Source organism: Corylus avellana, chromosome 6 (assembly GCF_965113065.1).
Source record: "Corylus avellana chromosome 6, dhCorAvel1.hap1.2, whole genome shotgun sequence".
Lineage (NCBI taxonomy): Eukaryota > Viridiplantae > Streptophyta > Magnoliopsida > Fagales > Betulaceae > Corylus > Corylus avellana.
Window position 1 is genome coordinate 25,494,670 of NC_142495.1, and position 19,625 is coordinate 25,514,294.

General features: G+C 34.4%; 1 protein-coding gene and 1 pseudogene across 1 annotated transcript; one reads left to right on the forward strand and one right to left on the reverse strand.

Moving 5' to 3' along the window:
• Window positions 1-3,364: 3,364 nt before the first annotated feature.
• Window positions 3,365-3,504, reverse strand: LOC132188897 (U6atac minor spliceosomal RNA; annotated as a pseudogene).
• A 10,897-nt stretch (window positions 3,505-14,401) lies between these two features.
• On the forward strand, window positions 14,402-18,565 carry ARA6 (Ras-related small GTP-binding family protein). The gene is made up of 8 exons (XM_059603123.2): window positions 14,402-14,562; window positions 14,857-14,933; window positions 15,683-15,766; window positions 15,934-16,028; window positions 16,195-16,300; window positions 17,817-17,906; window positions 17,996-18,082; window positions 18,410-18,565. Exons 1-8 carry the CDS (start codon window positions 14,538-14,540, stop codon window positions 18,446-18,448), a joined length of 603 nt encoding a protein of 200 aa, XP_059459106.1. The 5' UTR covers window positions 14,402-14,537; the 3' UTR covers window positions 18,449-18,565.
• Window positions 18,566-19,625: the final 1,060 nt, after the last annotated feature.

Below are 19,625 nucleotides of genomic sequence, written 5' to 3' on the forward strand. Positions count from 1 at the left end.
GACTATGTTGGTTTTCGTTAGATATTTGGCTTAAGTGTTGTAGTTTTTTTTTTTTTTAATTTTTATATATATTTAATTTCACTCTTTCTCTAATTCTCATATAGAGCAAGTTGAATTCAGTGTATATATACAAGCTCGCCACCACAAAAATAAATTACTAAAATTTATCAACCACTAGCAAAAATTTCATATCTGTCACCTCCAAGTTTTCATCCATGCATGCATGAGTATCCAATAAAATGTCTCACATGTTTTGAATATTCATGGAACTAAGAACATGAATAATGGCATAATAATGAAAACAACAACAATGACATGATGATGATGCTGATGATCATCATGATCATCTATAAGCTTGACATAAGAAACATGGGGGAATAGTAATGAAATGCACGAGCATCCTCAAATTGCATAGTCAAAAAGTGGAACCCCATCTCATGCACAAGTACCATATAGGATGCTTTGCTAGCTGTGATTTGGTCATACATATCCTCTATTCCTCATGAGCCCTATTTAAAGCCTCCCTCCTCTTCTTCAACCGATATTAATTTCCATAAAAAATGTCCACCACTTTCTTTGTGATTTTGATGATCATCATCCTCTTCCTCCTGGATCCTCCATTGTTCCTCATGACCAGAACAACTTCTGTGTCTAGGGTTGCAGCTGCTACGAGGCTGTTGGGATCAAACCCTCCAAATTATGTGTCATTGAAGCCCACAAGATCAAGCCATGGCGGATTTGGCAAACGAGGTGTTGTTAATACTTGCTTGCCGAAAGGAATCCGGCACTCGTCTGCGCCTAGCCGGTACATAAACTATCACCCCCTTGGCTCAACAATGTGTTCTCCGGCCAACCACGTTGCTAGTCGACCATGACTTATAAACATGAATTTTGATCAATCACTGCTTTGTTATTATACGTAATTATAAAGATTGGTAAGTTTTTTATTTTATTATTATTAATTATAGAATGATAGAGTGGAGATGTAAGTGATCTTCCATCATCTCTCTCTCTATATAAATATATATTGTTAATGTTCAAATATAATTGGACACTTGAAATATAGTTTCCCCATCGATATATATCCGAGCATTTTTCTGTTCTCTAATGTTTTATGTGTTTTTTTTTTTTTTCTTAATTGAATACGGGAAAAGGTTACAAGGGGTACTAGACGATCGAAGACTAGTTTTTGTGGTCGAATATCCTGTTAAATTATCACTTGCTCTAAAAAGGCAACCATTAATATGCTTCAACTTGGAATCCATGGGATGCTAATATGCTCAAAGCAAGGGGTGACAATTCATGTTCGCATGTTAAATTTCGATCGAAACATGAATATAAGATTATATAAGTCAATCATAATTTGATTTATTTACTTAAACAAGTCAAATCCTTTAACCTTAATTCGCTAATTCGTATCAGATTCGCAAGTCATGTAATTAAAAATTTATAGCTCTAAATATGTCACATTTCAGATTTATAGTCGTGTTGAGGCATATGTATAACACTATATATATATAGGTCAACTATAACCCGACTTGCTAATTTTGTATCAGGTTCACGAATCGTGTTAAAAGTTATATCCCTACCCAAAACCGATAGAGACTATTTTAAACCCTCAAGTGGGCCCCAGGGAAAAATTACTCGCTTAATTGGTAAAATAACCTAAGACAATACTAAGATGTCCTCAATCTCACTCCATCCACTTATTAGTAGAACCATAGCCCAAAAACTAGTCCATTAGACATCATGACTCTTGAGGCCTAATGCCCTAAGCAACAATAAGTTCCACACCGTATGGGGAAGGTAATCATAGCATAGACGTAAGGGCCCTATGGGTTAGCCTTAGACTCAGGCTTACCAACCCATCACACAATACAAAATTTGTCATTAGACAATTTTTTCACCTTTACATTCTTCTGCTTAAAAGTCATTGTTTTAATTCATTTATGATTTGAAAAATGTTTCGAGTATTATGATTTTTACTATAATTTTTATAAAATGATGCGGCAGTCCACCACGTGGTACCATCACATTATTCACAATCAAATTTAGTTAATAAGGTTTCAAGTATTATGATCTCTTCTAGTTGATCTGAGGATGGTTGAACCACCCCCAAATCTACTTAGAGGGTATGGTCGAACCACCCTACCTAGCATTTAAGGGTGGAGGTCCGAACGGTCAAGTGTCTTTAGGCAAATTGGTCTCTAAGGCAAGCCTAGTTGGCCACCCTCTTTGTGAACTCTCCGTGGTCGCCGTTCCGCCTCCTATGTCTAGATTCAAGATAAAAGCCCAACCCAAATCGGAGCTTTCCTTGGAGGCTTGCGCAGGGTAGCAAAGACGACTTGGGCTTCCGTTGCTCCTCACTGTTCGTGCTCCCCAGGAACCATCCTTGCGCCATTTTCTGCACTGTGTTCTCTTTTATTGTTTGTTGTTTCCAGAAAATTTAGTTGTGAAAAAAAAAAAAAAAATTAAAAAGAGAAAAGCCAAAAATTGGTTGGAGAAAAAAAAGAAAAGTCAAGTTGCCTATGTTTGGCCATTTGTTGGCCCAATTATTTGGCCTTTGTTGGTCTTGTTTGATGACCTGTACCCATTTAAGGCACATAGTCAAATAGGTCCATTGTTAGCCCATTTTCAGCCCAAATTAGCTCTCATTTTAGGCCCATTTTTAACCTATTGTTGTTAAAGGCCCATCTCGATCTAATCATCGTTGCCGACCGCCACCAACTCTAACAAGTTTTCGGCCATCATCTCCACCGTCATGCCCTTATTTTCAAGCTCAAACCTCACTTATCACACCTTATCTTTCATCACTTTTACAATCATATTCTTAAACTTTAAAACTTTCAATTTAAGGTTACCATCTTTCAGAAGGTTGCAATGTCAACCCTTCTATCAAAATTCAGCGGAAGAAAACCAACGGTATTCCCAATTAGCTAATGAGGTTGAAGGGTATGGGCATGACATGGTGGTTTCAGAAAAGCAAATTCTTGACTGGTCCAATCGCATGCTTATTTCTTAAGGTCTTCCCGGAAGATCAAAGAAGGCTGAATCTTTGGCCATAAACTCCAAATGATTTCAAGTTTGCTTTTTATAACCTTAAAAATGAAAAAAGATAACGACAAGTCGTGGTAAAAGTCATCTCTTGAATCAATACTTGTAAATAAAATAAAATAAAAAATTGATTTTCACTCTTACATAATTTCAATTGTATAACAATAGTATAACAATCTACTAAATAACGTTACTCGTAATCAAATTTTAATTGTATAACATACTAACAATCTACTAAATAATATTACTCATTACGGTTTTTTCTTTCTTGTTGATCTTGTTGCACTCTATTTCTTAGAAAAATAAAATAAAATAAAATTGGGTAATTATAAAACCACGGGAAGTGGGTACGTAGCTGTAACCGGATGTGTGGAAAACAGGTTAGCCGAAGGACATATGTTCCCGACACTGTGTGGGGAGATGCCAACCATCTCTCCTTTCTACGAACACAATCTAGCAAGATTATAAACTTATAAATTAAAGTTTAGAATAAACTTAGCAGTCATAACATATATTGTCGGTGTGGGACAAACAATTAATTTCTAAACGCCTTTCTTGTAAGGCACGAGCCCAGTAATTGCATGTTGAGTGGGCTTAATTATCTCTTGGATTGTCCAGAAATCCTCTCCAATGGAGCCACCATGTTCCTTGAACTTTATCGTCACAAAACAAAGTGGGGTTTTAGCGTTGAAGTTTGATGATTTTGAAGCATATTCTACGCAGAAATTAAAGGGTTACATGCATGTCCATTGAAAATTGGCTGGTTCTATTTTGATGGGGATATTTTGCTGATGGTGTTCTTGTTGGAGGAAAAAAGAAAAGAAAAGGAAATGAGTATATATGTATATGCATGCACCCGATCATCTTTTTTTCCGACAAAACAAAAACAGGAAGAAAAGTGCACAAAAAACTAGCGATCATGGTCAAAGTTTATGTCGAGCATTATGTGAGAATATCTGCTTGTGAATCAGGTCCCAGCTTCCACATCTGATTTCTGTACGTATTGGAAAGCATTCCCACAGAGCCATATTCAAACTCAATATGTATTTTAATGTTTTCTTCCCAGCAACATAGATTTTTGAAAAGGAATTTTTAGGTTTTGAAGTTCAAACCCTGGACAGACCAGACCAGACCAGCTGAACATTCCATCTCCAACCACCTCAGAATTCAAACTGAATTTTGGACACATCATTCAAGAGATTCAGCTTGCATTAAAAAAATCACAATGTCCTATAAGTTACAAGTCGGCTATGCCCACGTGCCTTCTAGCTAGCTCTAGGCTGATGAATTGTCTTATAAGTTACATTATAAGTTGAAGATAATAATGGTCCCTAAAGAGGTAGTTCAATCGGCTGGGACCACGCCTAATAAAGCGGAGGTCACTAGCTCGAATCTCTCTCCCCCTTTTGTGCGGACATGTCAAAAAAACAAAAAAAATAAATAAATTGAAGATAATAATGTGAAAGTAGATCTAATCAAAGTAACACTGTCTAGAGAGTGGATCTAATAATTATTTACCAATGTGAAAGTGGATCTAATAATTATTATGCTACTGTAAGGCAATAATTATTGTATGCAAACCAATTATTACAAAACACAGAAAAAAATGCATAATAGATAGGCTCGTTAGAGGGAGCTGTGACTTCCGATGGGGAAATCATATTTTCAATAACAATAATCAACTTATTTCTTTGCTGATATAATTTCCCATTTATAGGGAAGGGACAAGAATCAAAATCGACATGGGACTTTGAGATGTAATCTTTTTATTGAACTTGGAAAATATATTTCTTATAGACTAGAAAATAGGTGGAGATTTATTTCTTATTAGTCTATATATACTTGACCCTCAAGGAAACCACTTTTATAAATTTATGTGACAGTTCATATAAATTAAAAAACTAAATAAATAAAAAGTTAACAAACAAATTTAATTATATAGTAGTTGATATATATATATATATATATATATATATATATATATATATATGAGAGAGTATGTAAATGTCACATGGAGTACTATAACATCAGTTTGTAAAGAATTTATAATAAAAGTTGAAATACTCCTATATATATCACCATTAGACCAAATATATCATTTCACTCAGACAAGTAGGTCATAAAATAATTAATCTCTATACACACCGCATATGCCATATCTCAGTGAGGAAATTACTTGAGAATCTGATGATAAGATTGGTGTGGGACAAGGCATATCAACGGTGGTCATTTCAAGATTCAAATTTCAGGAATATTATAGCATAAAGATTCATGAAATTCATAACTGATTTTCCCTTCAACGAATTATTAACTGATTTTTTTTTTAAAATTTTTTATCTCAGTTTAGGGAAAAGGTGCTAAAACAAGTTGGAAAAATCAAATCAAATTACTTATTGAAAAAATAATAATAATAATAAATAAATAATTGGTCTTTTTTTAAAAAAAATTTTATTTTAAAGTTGGTGATATATATAACCTCGTAATTGTCTAACTGCCATCTCAATTACTTAAAAAAGACACCAACAAAAATAACATAAAAACCAAAGAATTGTAGTACGTACCCCCGTGTACATACTGCGGGCCAGCTAGAGGAGCACATTTGCCGAAATTACCAAACACTCCTTTGTCTTAGAAACAACAGGAGAATGATATAAAGATGATAAAGTGGTATTTTCGAGTGTATAATCCTTAACCAGTTAATAAATCCGCTAATATAAAAAGCCATAAACCCCCTAGCTCTTCCCATATCCACCAAACCATCAAAAATCCTCAGAAGAAGAAGAATAAGAAGGAGGCAGCAGTGATGAATCAAGAAAGCAAAAGCAACTTCTGCAGCAAGCACGTGCGAGACCCATGTAGAGCGTTTGGCAGGAGATGCAGCATGCTGGTGAAGGAGCAAAGAGCAAGATTCTATATACTCCGGAGATGCATCGCCATGCTTGTTTGCTGGCACGAGTGTGGTGACCTTTAATATATATATATGACTCCTCATTTTTGGTCAATCTATATACTCTCTCTCTCTCTCTCTCTCTCTCTCTCTCTATATATATATATATGAGTACTCTGTATATATATAATTAGTATATATATCCATCAAAGGAAGTTTTGATAATTTGTATTAATCAAGAATTTAGCTTCCCCTTCTTCTTCAAGAAGTGGGTTTTGAATTTTGATTGGGTTTTCTTTTTCTTTTCTTTTTTAGTTGGTATATATGTATATATATGCTGGTTGTTGTTAATTTGGTGATCATCATGGAAATTAAGGCCAAAATGATGAAAGTCATATAATTAAGTAAATGCAAATGCTTTTAATTTCCTTCAGGTGTAAATTCTTCGTATATGAAGTAAAAAAAAAAAATGGAATGGGATTGTTGACATTATTGAAGAAGAAGGCACAACCCACGTTAATCACACATCGAGCAGTAACCCTAGTGGACGGGGAAGACACGTAGAGATCGAGATAGGAGTAGTTAGAAAGAGGGCTAACCTTAGCCGACAGCGAGAATCCTTAGAACAGCATCATATATATAAATATATATATATATATCGTACGCCCACACAGCTAGCAAGCTCTCTAGCTCGATCACTTTCATGTCCACGCTGCTTCTTTCTTCTTCTTCAACCTCCTTTTGATTGGATTGCCCCCTCGTGCGTTTCTCAAACTGTTTTTTTCTGACAGTTTTTAACCCCAAGGGCCTCAAGAAATGTTTATTTGCAATCAAACGTTCATTTTGCTTAGTACAATATTTTGTTCACCATATGCAACATGCAGTCAAAATGCTAAAAATATATTTTTCTAAGAATTTTTATTGTTCTTGATAGTGGTTAATTAATTATAATTAATCGTTTCTTCATCGTACTGGTTATTATTATTATTATTATTATTCGATGAGATATTAAAAAGAGGAAAGAGAGATATTTTGGCATGACTATAGTGTAGAATATAATGTTGAAGAATGCAAATAAAGATAAAATAATGGGGAGGAGGATAGGTGGCCACCGGCTCCACCAATGGCTCTGTACTATATAATATTTACGATATTTTTTTTTTAACATGTACGCAAAGAAGATAATTCGATTTAGTGATTTTTGCTTTATGAGTTAAGTGTCTTTAATCAATTGAGCTATCCCTTAGAGACATATATGTCTAATTACAAACTGATATAATAATCTGCATACCAATTTAATTATTTACTGATTAACGTAATAAGTATATTGTAAACTTACATATAAATTCCTAAAGAATTTATATAAAAAGGGTTTGTTTGACAAAATTTTTAAAATTTTTTAAATTTAAGTACATAATTTTGAGTAGTTTGAAAGTGTTTTATATTTTGAATTATTATTTTTTAATAATTTTACTTTTTCTAAAAAAATAAACAACTATCTAAAATGCCTTGGCCTAGCATTATTACAAAGAATCGAGGTATCACACAAAGACGCCCTGAATGAAAGTGCCATTGATGTGACATAGCAGCACTACATGCTTTTTACCTTGTGAAAACCTTGCAATATTGAGGTTTGTTTTACTGCAAAAATAATAATAATTTCAGCTAAAAACATATTTGAATATTTAGATTATACAGAAAATGAGTGACGGTCAGCGTACAATCTCTTAGTAGTAGGTTTCGGTGAACTCCGATGGCTGATTTCGTTAACCGCTGGTAATTTAAAGCAGCTATAGAAAATGAACAATAAGAAAGAAGGGTTTTTTTTAGTCGACTAAAAATATTTTCGACAGTCAACGTACACCCTCTTAGTAGTAGGTTTTGGTGAACTCCGATGGCTAATTCCGTTAATCGCTGGTAATCTAAAGCAGTGATAAAGAATGAACAATAAGAAGGAAGGGTGTTTTTAGTCGATCAAAAATATTTTCGATTATATTATGATTTTCAATTATACTAAATATTAAAAAAAAAAAAAAATGTAACAAAATTGGAGCATAAAGAGAGGTACAAGCAAAGTCATTGTCCTTCTTGACTAATTTGCTCTCTTTTCTACTCTTTTTTTTATTATTATTTTTGTGAGTCCTTTTCGATCTACTTTATTAATTTGTTCTTTATGTGGACGCATCATCGTCGAAGCTTCATCAAGAACCAGCAGAAGTTCTGAACCATTTTCCCTTGACGTGGGACCAGATTCAAAGCTTGACACGTGCAGTGTGAGAGGGCTCAATGACATGTGTCACATCATTCAAATTTGTTATGCTCTTCTTCATTTAGGAAAATATCCAAGGGATTTTTTTTTTTTTTTTTTCAATTTAAGATATTAAATTAATATGTGTTTAAAATGTATATATGAATTAAAAATATATGTGATTCTTGTTGAGGAATAATTTTTGAAATCTAAGAAAAAAAGGCTTAATAAATTCGGTCCAAGATCAACAAAGGTGTTAATGCAAAAGGAGACTCTCATGTCAACATAGTACATGGCAATGTAAGAGGGGGCCCTCCCTAACTATTTTGAATAAAATACAACCTTAGAGAGATTATTGCTATACGACCACAAGGTCGATGGATGATCGCAATCCTACGTAATCATACTTATAAGGTTTTACGGAATCACTGACGCACAATCAAAAAACTACTAATTAAACGACCATGATCTCGTTGAATGTTATAAGCAAAAGCCTGTAACTTGACTAAGGTGCCATTGTCAGGTGCCCGTGATCCAACTATATTATATGACGGAAAATCTTAGACTCACAAAACACTATTGCCTATAATCTAGGGCTTACCTTATATTTAACAATTGGCTGGTATATAGTCGACTATATACCCCAATTTTCAAACTAGATTATATATATATATATATATATAAAAGGAGATCTATAGAATCAAACCAAACCAATCCGCAGAAAAAAAGTTGGTTTGGGTTAGTTTGATTTAGGTAATTTTCAGTTTTGGGTCTAAATTTTCCAACCAAGTTCGGCTGAGATCTAATCTTCTTTAGAACCCAAACAACCTTAACCAAGTTGCATGCATCCCCTTCTAGAAATGACAATCGATTGAGTTGAATTGTTCAAAACCAGATTTTTTTTTTTTTTTTTTGGCTACAACCAAGTTTAATTAAAAGAAATCATTTCCCAATTTGTAAAAATCTACGCTAAATTCCATATTTTAAAAAATGATTATATATGGAGAATCTTATTTGCATATCTCTTCTCTTGTACGTGCACATCTCTTATCCCTATATTAATTGATTTTAAATTAAAGTTAATTAACAGATCGAGTTTTGAATGTTAAATAAATATGTAGATGCATGTACGTACGTCTTTATTGAAATTATAGGATTTGAAATCATGATGACTATTTGGATGCATGTTACAGTATATATCAAAGTTATAAGTAAATAAAGTCAATAATGTTGAATTTGAAATTTGAAACATCAGCATTAAGCTTCGGTCGTTGTCAGATCTGGCTCATCTTCATCGTCTACCCACCTTGAATTTTTCCGTCAAATTAAATCTTGACGTATAAGGAAAACAAATAGAATTATTGTGACTACTTTCTACTTTAAAAACCCTAAACTCACCATGCATTGGACCAAATATTTATAAATTCACACCAAATTGATAAAGGAGACTCCGAAAAATTGGAACCTAAGCCGCTCTCAACCCAAGTCCCAGCTATGCAAGCTTTTTTTATTTTATTTTTAATTTTTTTTATTATTAAAAAAAGAAAGAAAAAAAAAACATTGACAAACACTTCATATTGATATCTCTCTATACATATAATTTGTTAGAGAAATGCTTCTTAATTTCTATTATGGCTTCCATTTTGTTGAGGAATAATTCTACATTGCTTATAGACAAGATCTTCGGCATATTTATAAGGAATTGATAACTCTCTCTCATATAATTGGTTTATGAGATGATTTAAGCCAACAAATTTCTTCATAGTATAAGAACTTACCACAAGACGAATGGAACACATACTATTTACCTCGTGACAAGGACCAAGAAAAATACTGGCCTGAATGTGAGGGAAGGTGTTGATGAATAATCTCACATTGCCTGTGGACAAAACCTTGGGCATATTTATAAGGAATATGCAACTATATATCTCCTGTATAATCAGTTTTATAATATAAGTTAGGCCCACAAACTTCTTCACATCTCACATACCTTGTTTTTTTTTTTAAGTAAGGGTGCATGGATGGCGCATGCCAACTCAACAGAGTTGTACGTACACGAGATAGACACTATAATGCAAATAAGCATTTCTCAATTTGTTATTGATTGTTAGAGTTGTACGTACACGAGATAGACACTATAATGCAAATAAGCATTTCTCAATTTGTTATTGATTGTTGCTAGAGGTATATTGTAACTTTTACTACGTATTTTCATACAAACTGACGTGTCAGTCCATTAACAGTGAAATGATTAAGCAAAAAGAATAACGCTAAAAACCCCATTTTTATTTCACAAATATTTTACAATGCTGACACGGTCATGTGACAATTAATCTCAACTAACCGCTTTAAGCAATTATGGATTGTCACATTAATTAGTTTGGAAAGAAATTGTAATAAAAATTGTAATACCCTTAATGCTTATCTTTGTTGTTTATGATCATATGAATAATGCTACTCATTATATCCATGCCAGACTCGCTGACATGACTTAATGTCTTAAGCGACTTACCATGTTAAAAAAACAAAAAAAAAAGAAGTATAAACTTTAAAACATGTTATCTCAGTGGTTCGTGTGACATGTAACATTACTCTTAGTACGATACGGACTGTTGATATTGACACGGGGCAATAGGAGTGGTGAGACCCAAAACTAGGCAAAAAAAGAAGAAGCTTGAATGGTGCACGAAACAACAATATGAGAACAGAAAGGACCCATTTGCTTCCACATTTCACATAGGATTGTCCCCTGGAAAGTGGGTTAGTCCAATCAACAACTCCAAATATCCCATTAATTCCTCATTCCCCCCACAACTTAACACTTTAGCATCAAAGTTACATTGCCGTCGCCGTGGGTCACTTTCTCTTCCAAATCCTCCCATACCAGTCCTTCTCTTTGTTTCCAGTTCTAAGCCTCTCAAGAAACAACACACCCCATCTTTCTTCCAATATGCTCCCCACTAATGGTCTTATTTTGACTCCAAATCCATGGAATCTTATCCTTAATTGCAGCAATTTTATCAAATAATGGACCAGCACATTAGATCAATGATGCAGAGGAAAACCAAAAGTTATCTTCCTTTATTTTCATCTAATGTTTTACCATGTGATGACATAATGCTTTGACAACCCAATAGAAAAATCAATGAAATTATATATTGACTATTATATATTTTCATATATGAAAACAAATTAACTTTCCCATTTTGCCAAACAATTTCCACAAATTTCGCATGCACCAAATTTGAGCAATACATGGGCAAACCACACACGAAAGGGCCAATAGATTTGGCCTAATTAGACATGATATCAATATATGGACTTATATGATATGATAGGCATCCGATCCTACCGACCACGTGGAATATATTGTGCGTAATAGCTGGTGAATTTGTCACACCAGAATCTATCCACAACGTTGAGTTAGGTATGATGGAAACTCATAGTCATAGCTATGGTGATGCACATTATGATGCAACCAATATTTTCTTCAGGCAAGACCTTGTTTGAAACTTCACATGGAAAAAGCCATACTTTTTTCTCTAGAATATTGAGATGGAGGAAATTCTTTTAATCCGGTTAATTTATTAAATCAATATGTATGTGTCCTTAATTAGAACATGTAATTATACATGTCAATTTAATAAACTGAGTTGAAAGAATTAGTTTAGAGAAAGAAAAATAGTAAATGATCAGTTTGAAAAAGTTAACCCATAAGTTGAAAGGCTTATTGTGTTTGTGAAACACTTAGAAAAATCACCAAAAAAAGTATAATTAGGGGGAGATATATATATATATATATAATCAAAAAAATTATACAAAAGGGCCGTGCTATTCATTATACATTTATAGTACTCCCGTTCAACTCATATCTTATATTAGGTCAATGTGACCGTGCTCATTTTTCAACCACGAAATCAGTGTAATAAGATTCGTTTGTTAGAGAACTACAACAAATTAAGAAAAAGACATTTATAGGGGAGGTGGGGGAAGATCTTTTCTTTTTTTTTTTTTTAAGGGCCAGCTGGGGAAAAAGATAAACTTAAACATGCTGTGTGTGTATATATATAACAAGAAATTGCATGATATTTTTTGCTAAAGTTGGATGGGGGTACCACCAACTACAGCTTGAAGATTGGGTTTGACAAGATTGGGATGCTATCAAGCATACAAGGACTGAAGGGAAGTTGTCTAAATAGCTTAGAAAGTAATGGATACTTCCCAAAATGGACCCCAATTACCTCCAAACTTCAGGTGGGTCTGTTCCCTTGTAAGTTGGTTAGTCTAATCAAGACCATCTAATATATATCACCCAAACATGTGTTCCATTCATTCACCTTATATTTTCCCCATGCCTTTTTCAATGGGACGTGAGTCACCATCTCTTCTACTATATATGCTTATATCTATTGCACTCTTTCAAATCTCGATCTCTTATATACAATATACATGACACCCCCAATGTGTCAGCTCTCATCAAGCAAATATATAAGAGCCAAAATAAACTTGATACGATTATTATAGATCTAATTAACTCTATTGGGTGGTTCTAAATTTTTATTAATACGTATTATAAAGGAGATCTAAAGATAAGGCTTAATGCATGATTTTCATAGCTTTTTATCGATCTGTTTGTTTTTTACAAGTACTCATGAGGGTCTTGCATATGCTTTAGGGTTTGTACATCAGTACATGCATATGCATGCATCATTTGGATCGTATGAAGAGCAATACATGCACAATTATTCTTGTTGTGAAGCCAAAAGTTATATATGATGGTAAGTTGGACTAAACCAGTAACCACTAAGTCATATCATGGTCTAACTCTAAGATATCTCCACCGTAATGGCCTTTGGCCACCATCAATCCATCCAACATATCAATATCATATCACTACTTTATCTGAAACTCAATCTTGATAGTGCTTCTCATAATTCTTAGGCTTACATTGTACCACTGCTGATTCATAATCATCAAGGGCGGTGGTTCAATGACCTAAGAAAATTCTTAAGTGGTCAGGGTATGTATTATATATGGCATAGGTTAGAATCTTTGCAATGGAGAATTCTTGTTGATTAGTATTAGCCGCCTTGGATTCTCATTAATGCCTTAGTGGAGTTGGGTCAGGTTATGGCTCAGTCGGACTTGAAGAAGGGCCTGTGGTTCCCACCGTCTAGGCCCCTTCTGTGCAGCTCCCAACGTACAAGTAAGTGCTACTAGGTCACGTCCTGCTAGGATAGCCATAATTAGTCTCGTTCAGCCTAAAAGACGCCTCCGATCATAGGAGCTGGTGGCCATCAACTCAATCGAAGATGTATGCAAAATAAATGTCATAATGCAAATAAGAATATCTCCTAATATCTCATAATCCTTAACAAAGCATAAAAGTAAGGCTTTGTGTTGATAATATGGGTTGAGATAGGATGAATAGTTTCGAATTCGGCCTTATCAATTGTTTGGGCTCTTGACATGTTGGGCCAGCATTCTTTCAATTTCCAATCATAAGGTACAGATTTCTCATGGACATCTCTCTTAGCAGCTTCCATTATAGGCTATCTTCATTCTTCTCATGTCATTATTTAATTTCCTGTTAATTAAAATTCTATTTTCCGTGAATTTTTTATAATTGTTTGTTCGAATTGCACGCAAGGCTATTCCTAGCACTAACCAACCTTGTAAGCTTGCTCGAATTGCACGCATTTCGAATAGATAATTGTAAGGGACTCCCATTCGACTAATTTCAGTTGAAAAAGTTGGCCAGCTTAAATTGATATCTCGATAACATCTAGACAACTACCCGATACAAAAGATACCTAACAATACAATTTTGAAGTTTATTCCTTATTAAAGTGATAACTTTGTATTCGATTGTCGGGTTAAGGTGGTTTCTTTTTAAAACTTAATATGAACTTTCATGATCAACATGATTTTTTTTAAATAAATAAAAAAAGAGACATAAAACACGATTCATTATACAAGATGTAATCCTAACGCTCTATAATTTTTAATGTAATTCTAACGTTCTATAATTTTTCTTTCTTTGCTTCCGATCTCTTTTTGCTTCTCTACCTTTGACAAAAGTCTTTGCCCTTAACTAACTCTTATTTTTATTTTATTTTTTTTGGGTATGCGTGGCACCATATGTATAAAATGGGGGTGGGGTCCATGGGGTTTCAATTGGACCAGCCTTTACCGAACCCATAAGCAATTCAATTGGACCAGCCTTTAACGAACCCGTAAGCAATCTCTGCACATTCATTCGATCTCCTCTCCAACCCTTTTCTAACCATAAACCCTGATCACATAGAGAAATACACCTATACTACTCACCATCAGTCTCTGCTTGCCATGGGTTGCTCCTCATCTCTTCCAGGTGATATTCTCGTGCACACTTAATTTTGCCCTCTTGCATTTCTAGGGTTTTAGCTGGGTCGGATGGATTGAACCGAGTGTCTCTTTGATTTTGCAAATTTGTACCCAAATTCATATATACTCATCTGGGTTTTTAACATTGGGTTGATTTATTGAATTTCTGAGCTATAAATCAAGGAGCTGGGGAATGAGTTTTCAATTGGGCGATTGTCGTTAAGTGGGGTTGGTTGTTAGCGACCATCCTTATGGGGGATTTTGGTTGAATTTGATTGATTGGGTGGTTTAATTTTTGCAGATAGGACTTCTGGGCGTTTGGCTGGCCCGAACATCGAGAATGGCGGAGCGCCCGACCCGAAAAATCTTCGCGTGAAGGTACTTTGAGGCAAAACATTTTTGAAGTCTGCTGGTTTAGGCAACTTTAGGGTTCATATGATGTCTATTTATGGCTTTTATAAGTGTAACGAAAGGAGAGGGCCATCTTGGGAGATTGTACTTTTGGTTCTTTGCAATTTTATGTTATTTATTAAAGGTCCTTTGAAGTAGAATTGATGTGTTATTTTGTGGAAGTAACCTGATATATTATATGTCTTGTTAATGAAAGTGGACTAGTTTGCTTAGCAATCCGTTCTAGCTATTCAAGTGATGATGGCTTTGCCCAGGTTTAAAGTTCCCTAGAAGCATCGTTGTTATCACTTATCAATGTCCCTTAGGATCCATGGCAGCAGACCTAATTATATGCATAAAGATTTATGTCACTGGACCCAATTTGTTTAAATATAATCCATGGTGTTAACCCTAGTTAGTTGGGATGGAAGCTTAGTTTAGTTGAGTTGAGCTGAGAACAAAAATGATCTTATAAAAATACTTGTGCATAACTCTTTTTATGATTCGGCTGTATGCAATTGGCAGCATATTACTGCTTCATTCATCTAGTTGATTCACAATGTAGTAGACACTAAGTTGCTGAAAGGCTTTTTTAATCTTTATATAGTTTTCCTTGCTGGGGCAAAGGGGGAAAGTGTCAAGATGAATACATTACTTTGTAAAATTTCCAAGATATTATTATTGAACCCTTTCATGGATGAATGGGACTAATGTTTCAATTCTGCGGCTATGTGCAGCTGGTTTTGTTAGGTGATTCTGGTGTTGGTAAAAGCTGTATTGTTCTTCGCTTTGTTCGTGGTCAGTTTGACCCAACATCCAAGGTAAGGAATATCTTATTGAACTATACTACTCAAAATGCAGCTCATCTTTTTTAATTTTTTCGAGTTAGTTTTGGTCAACCATGTTCTATGTGAATGCATGTGGGTGTCTACCCTTCTCCCCTAGAAGCTAATTTATGATATGCTTATATTTGTTGGTTTGATTTCAGGTAACTGTTGGAGCTTCATTCTTATCACAGACAATAGCTCTGCAAGACTCCACAACGGTTAAGTTTGAAATATGGGATACTGCTGGCCAAGAGAGGTATTGTTCTTCAAATCATGCTTAAATGTATTGAAAAAGCATTCTAAGTAATGTAGCAAAAGCTCATCTTATAACACCCTTGTTTCTATTGGAATTCTGCCCCATCTCTGCCCATGTATACAACTTTTTTGCTAGAGAACATTTATTATTATTGTGTCTTATACAGGTATGCTGCATTGGCACCACTTTACTACCGAGGTGCTGCAGTTGCAGTTGTTGTGTATGATATAACAAGCCCAGACTCATTCACCAAAGCACAATATTGGGTTAAGGTTGATTTTTCAGAGATTGAGTAGTATTAATTATTATTTCGCGTTTGCTCTATTATTTACTTATATCTTATGAAAACTTTTCTATTTCCTTGAAAACTTCAGTGTGCAAAGGGTTTGCTGGAAAGGGTAAAATTTACAATAACCTTTTTCATGAGGGTATAAATGACCTTCATGTTGAAGTTACATTAAGGGTTAAGCACCTAGTTTTGAATTGAAGTATGGGTCATAATTTATTTTTCATTGAAGGTCAAAACCTCTTAAAATTTTGAAATATTAATAGATTTTTTGATGGCTCAATATCAACAAGAAATGCCAATTGCATGTTTTGGACTAATTAGTGTGTGAATGGAATCCGTCTAATGTTACCGGCACATAGCAATGAACTTTTGATATTACTAATTTATTAGTGGGGAAAACTTGATGATGCTTCACATACTGCTTGAATATGATCTTGATATCTCTGAATGTATTACTTAAGTTTGTTAATTGCTTCATAATATGGTTGCTTGGTCTTGATTGTCAATAGTTTACATTGGGAACGATATTTTATTCTAGTATATTATGGTTTTTCCTTTCAAAGTGTCTACTTTAGTATTTCTCTTAGAACCTTTCATTACTTGGAAACTATTCTTTTTTGTTTTTTTTTGCTCTAATTTTTAAATCATCTAATAGGGTCGAGGATTTGATATTGCTCAGAATTGTTATCAGGACAATTATAACAATGCAAGCAACTATACTGTTAATCTGTTATGTTTTTGTTTTTGTTTTTTTGTTTTTAAATAAATATATTATAAAGATGCCACCAAACTAGGTTGTAAAGCCTCAGCAACATGTTACCAAAACCTACCTTCAAAACCTGTCTCATTCTGAAATTGTTCTTAATAGAATATGAGTTGGATCCTAATTAGGAACTTGATTGAGTATTAGTTGTCATTACTGAATTAACACATATTATCTATTTCTCTTCCTTCTCAACAATTTAATTTTCTCCTAAAGGCTTGCAGGTTTTTCAATTTCAATAATATTAAAAATTATATTTGATGGGGCTCGATTGGAAATAACTGTATAAAAGTTGTACCAAATGACTTGGCTTTTTCTTTCACAAAGTTCATTATTTTAAGTGGCACTAACTACTTGAAGTGAGCTAAATATTGGTTTATGTGTGTGTACACTTTTGTTTTTGGATGAATAAAAATCTTTGTTTTGATCTATTAAAAACATTGCTCTTATTGGATCCACTACGAGTTGCGAGAGCTGGGTTGAAAAAAAGAAATAAAATTATAAATAACTTCGAGATAGATAACTGGGTTGTTGTATTGTCAATGGACTCCAAGTGCTAAACAGCTTATAGATAGCATCTTTAACCCGAAAGGTGTGCAGTTATGTAGACTGCATGGCATCTTTACCCAGAAAACAGTTATGTAAACTGCATACCCCGATTAAGTTGGTTATTAATTCCCATTGTCACAGTGCAAGTTTACTTTTCCAAAGAATTGATGAATATGAAATTTTACAGGAGCTACAAAAACATGGAAGTCCTGATATAGTCATGGCCTTAGTTGGTAACAAAGCTGATCTTCAGGAGAAGCGAGAAGTACCAGTTCAGGTGAGTGGAATATTTCTCAATTTGATGCATTCCATATGCCCACAAACTAACATTCATTTGTCTGTGATATAACACATCCATTTTCGCAGGATGGCATTGACTATGCGGAGAAGAATGGAATGTTTTTTATCGAGACATCTGCAAAGACAGCAGATAATATAAATCAGCTATTTGAGGTATTTTTGACATAGACATTTTAGAAATATCAGTTTCTTTTAGCAGCTGTTAACAAGATACACTACATACAACTCGGAACAATTGAGATTGAGGGGAAGCTTTAAAAGCGTTCTCTTGTTATTGGTGGTGTGAACAAGATGCTCTATATACAAAATTTTGTATTTGTTACCTTGAAAGGCCATGGAGCACTGGCTTTATATGACACATTATGTTGACATACATACTATTTTGGGAAATTGTCAAGGCTATTATTAGTGGGGCCTGGACATAGGCTTTTGAAATTCCTGTGCATTTGGAAGACTGACCATTGTTCCTTCTTTTGGCAGGAAATTGCCAAGCGACTACCCCGCCCTCCCTCTTCATGAAATGGCAGAACCTTAAAACTGAATTAACTCTGCTCTAGTTGTGGGAGCCCTTATTTGTTTGAAATATTGAGCTTGTGTATATTGTGATATATATATAAAATTAAAACTTCGTTATTATTTGCCCCGGTTCTTAGTCAACAATCCTTTCAGTTGAGCTTTAAGACTCGAAAACTCAGAGCCAGATGGCTAGAATACAAAGATTGAATTGGACAATGCCATAAGAAGGGATCCCACAACATCGTAATTGAAAGTTATAGCTTTTGTGTTTAATTTAAAAGAGAAAAGGAAAGAAAGAAAAGCCCGTCATATTGCAAGCCCTAGTCACAGAGATTTTGAACATAGGTTTTTCTTCAGCATATAACCCAAAGATTATTATGGCTTTGAAGTTAAAGGGATTAATGACCTCCGACAATGAAATATTCAAGGTTGAAGGGGATGTGGACATGTGGCCATGCAGTTTTGAAGGCATCAAGTTCTTGCTAGGTGCCAAGAGGACCAAATACACAAAACATCATTAAATTAAGCAAAATTAGAGGACCAAATACACAAAACATTCAACATCTTGATGCTGTTCGCTCTCATGTTATTATTAATTCTGTTTTAGGATTGACGAATTAGCTGGTGTGATTATTGTTTTACTTAAACATCATTTTTTTTTTTTTTTTCTAATGGAAAAGGTGGAAATGGGCGACCAGTGTAGTTTCTCCCATTGGGTGTTACCATCGGGGTTCCCACCCGCTGTGGAATGTCCAGTTTGAGCCATAGCTACTGCCTGGGAAGGCGAGCCCGTCACTACAACCCCACAAAGGTGTGAGCCAGTAGAGCCCCTTCAAAGTAGCATCTGGTTCACGCATCTACTACCGCAAGCGGATTCGAACACGCGACCACTAGGATGAAAGGAATTCTTCTACCAACTCAACTACCACCCTTGTGGTTACTTAAACATCATTAAATACCATTAATATAATTTTTTTTCTCATGCCCTAGGTCAGATTCACTTGATGCATTAAATTACTAATTAATTGTTTTATGATCAAGTATTGCAACTCGGGGAAAACTCTACACTATGGCCATTACCATAAACAAAATGTTTTTTGTAAATATTTTCATAAAATATTTTACACCAAAACAAACGGAGCTTAAAATTAATAAATTAGGTTAGAGAAAGACTTTGTCT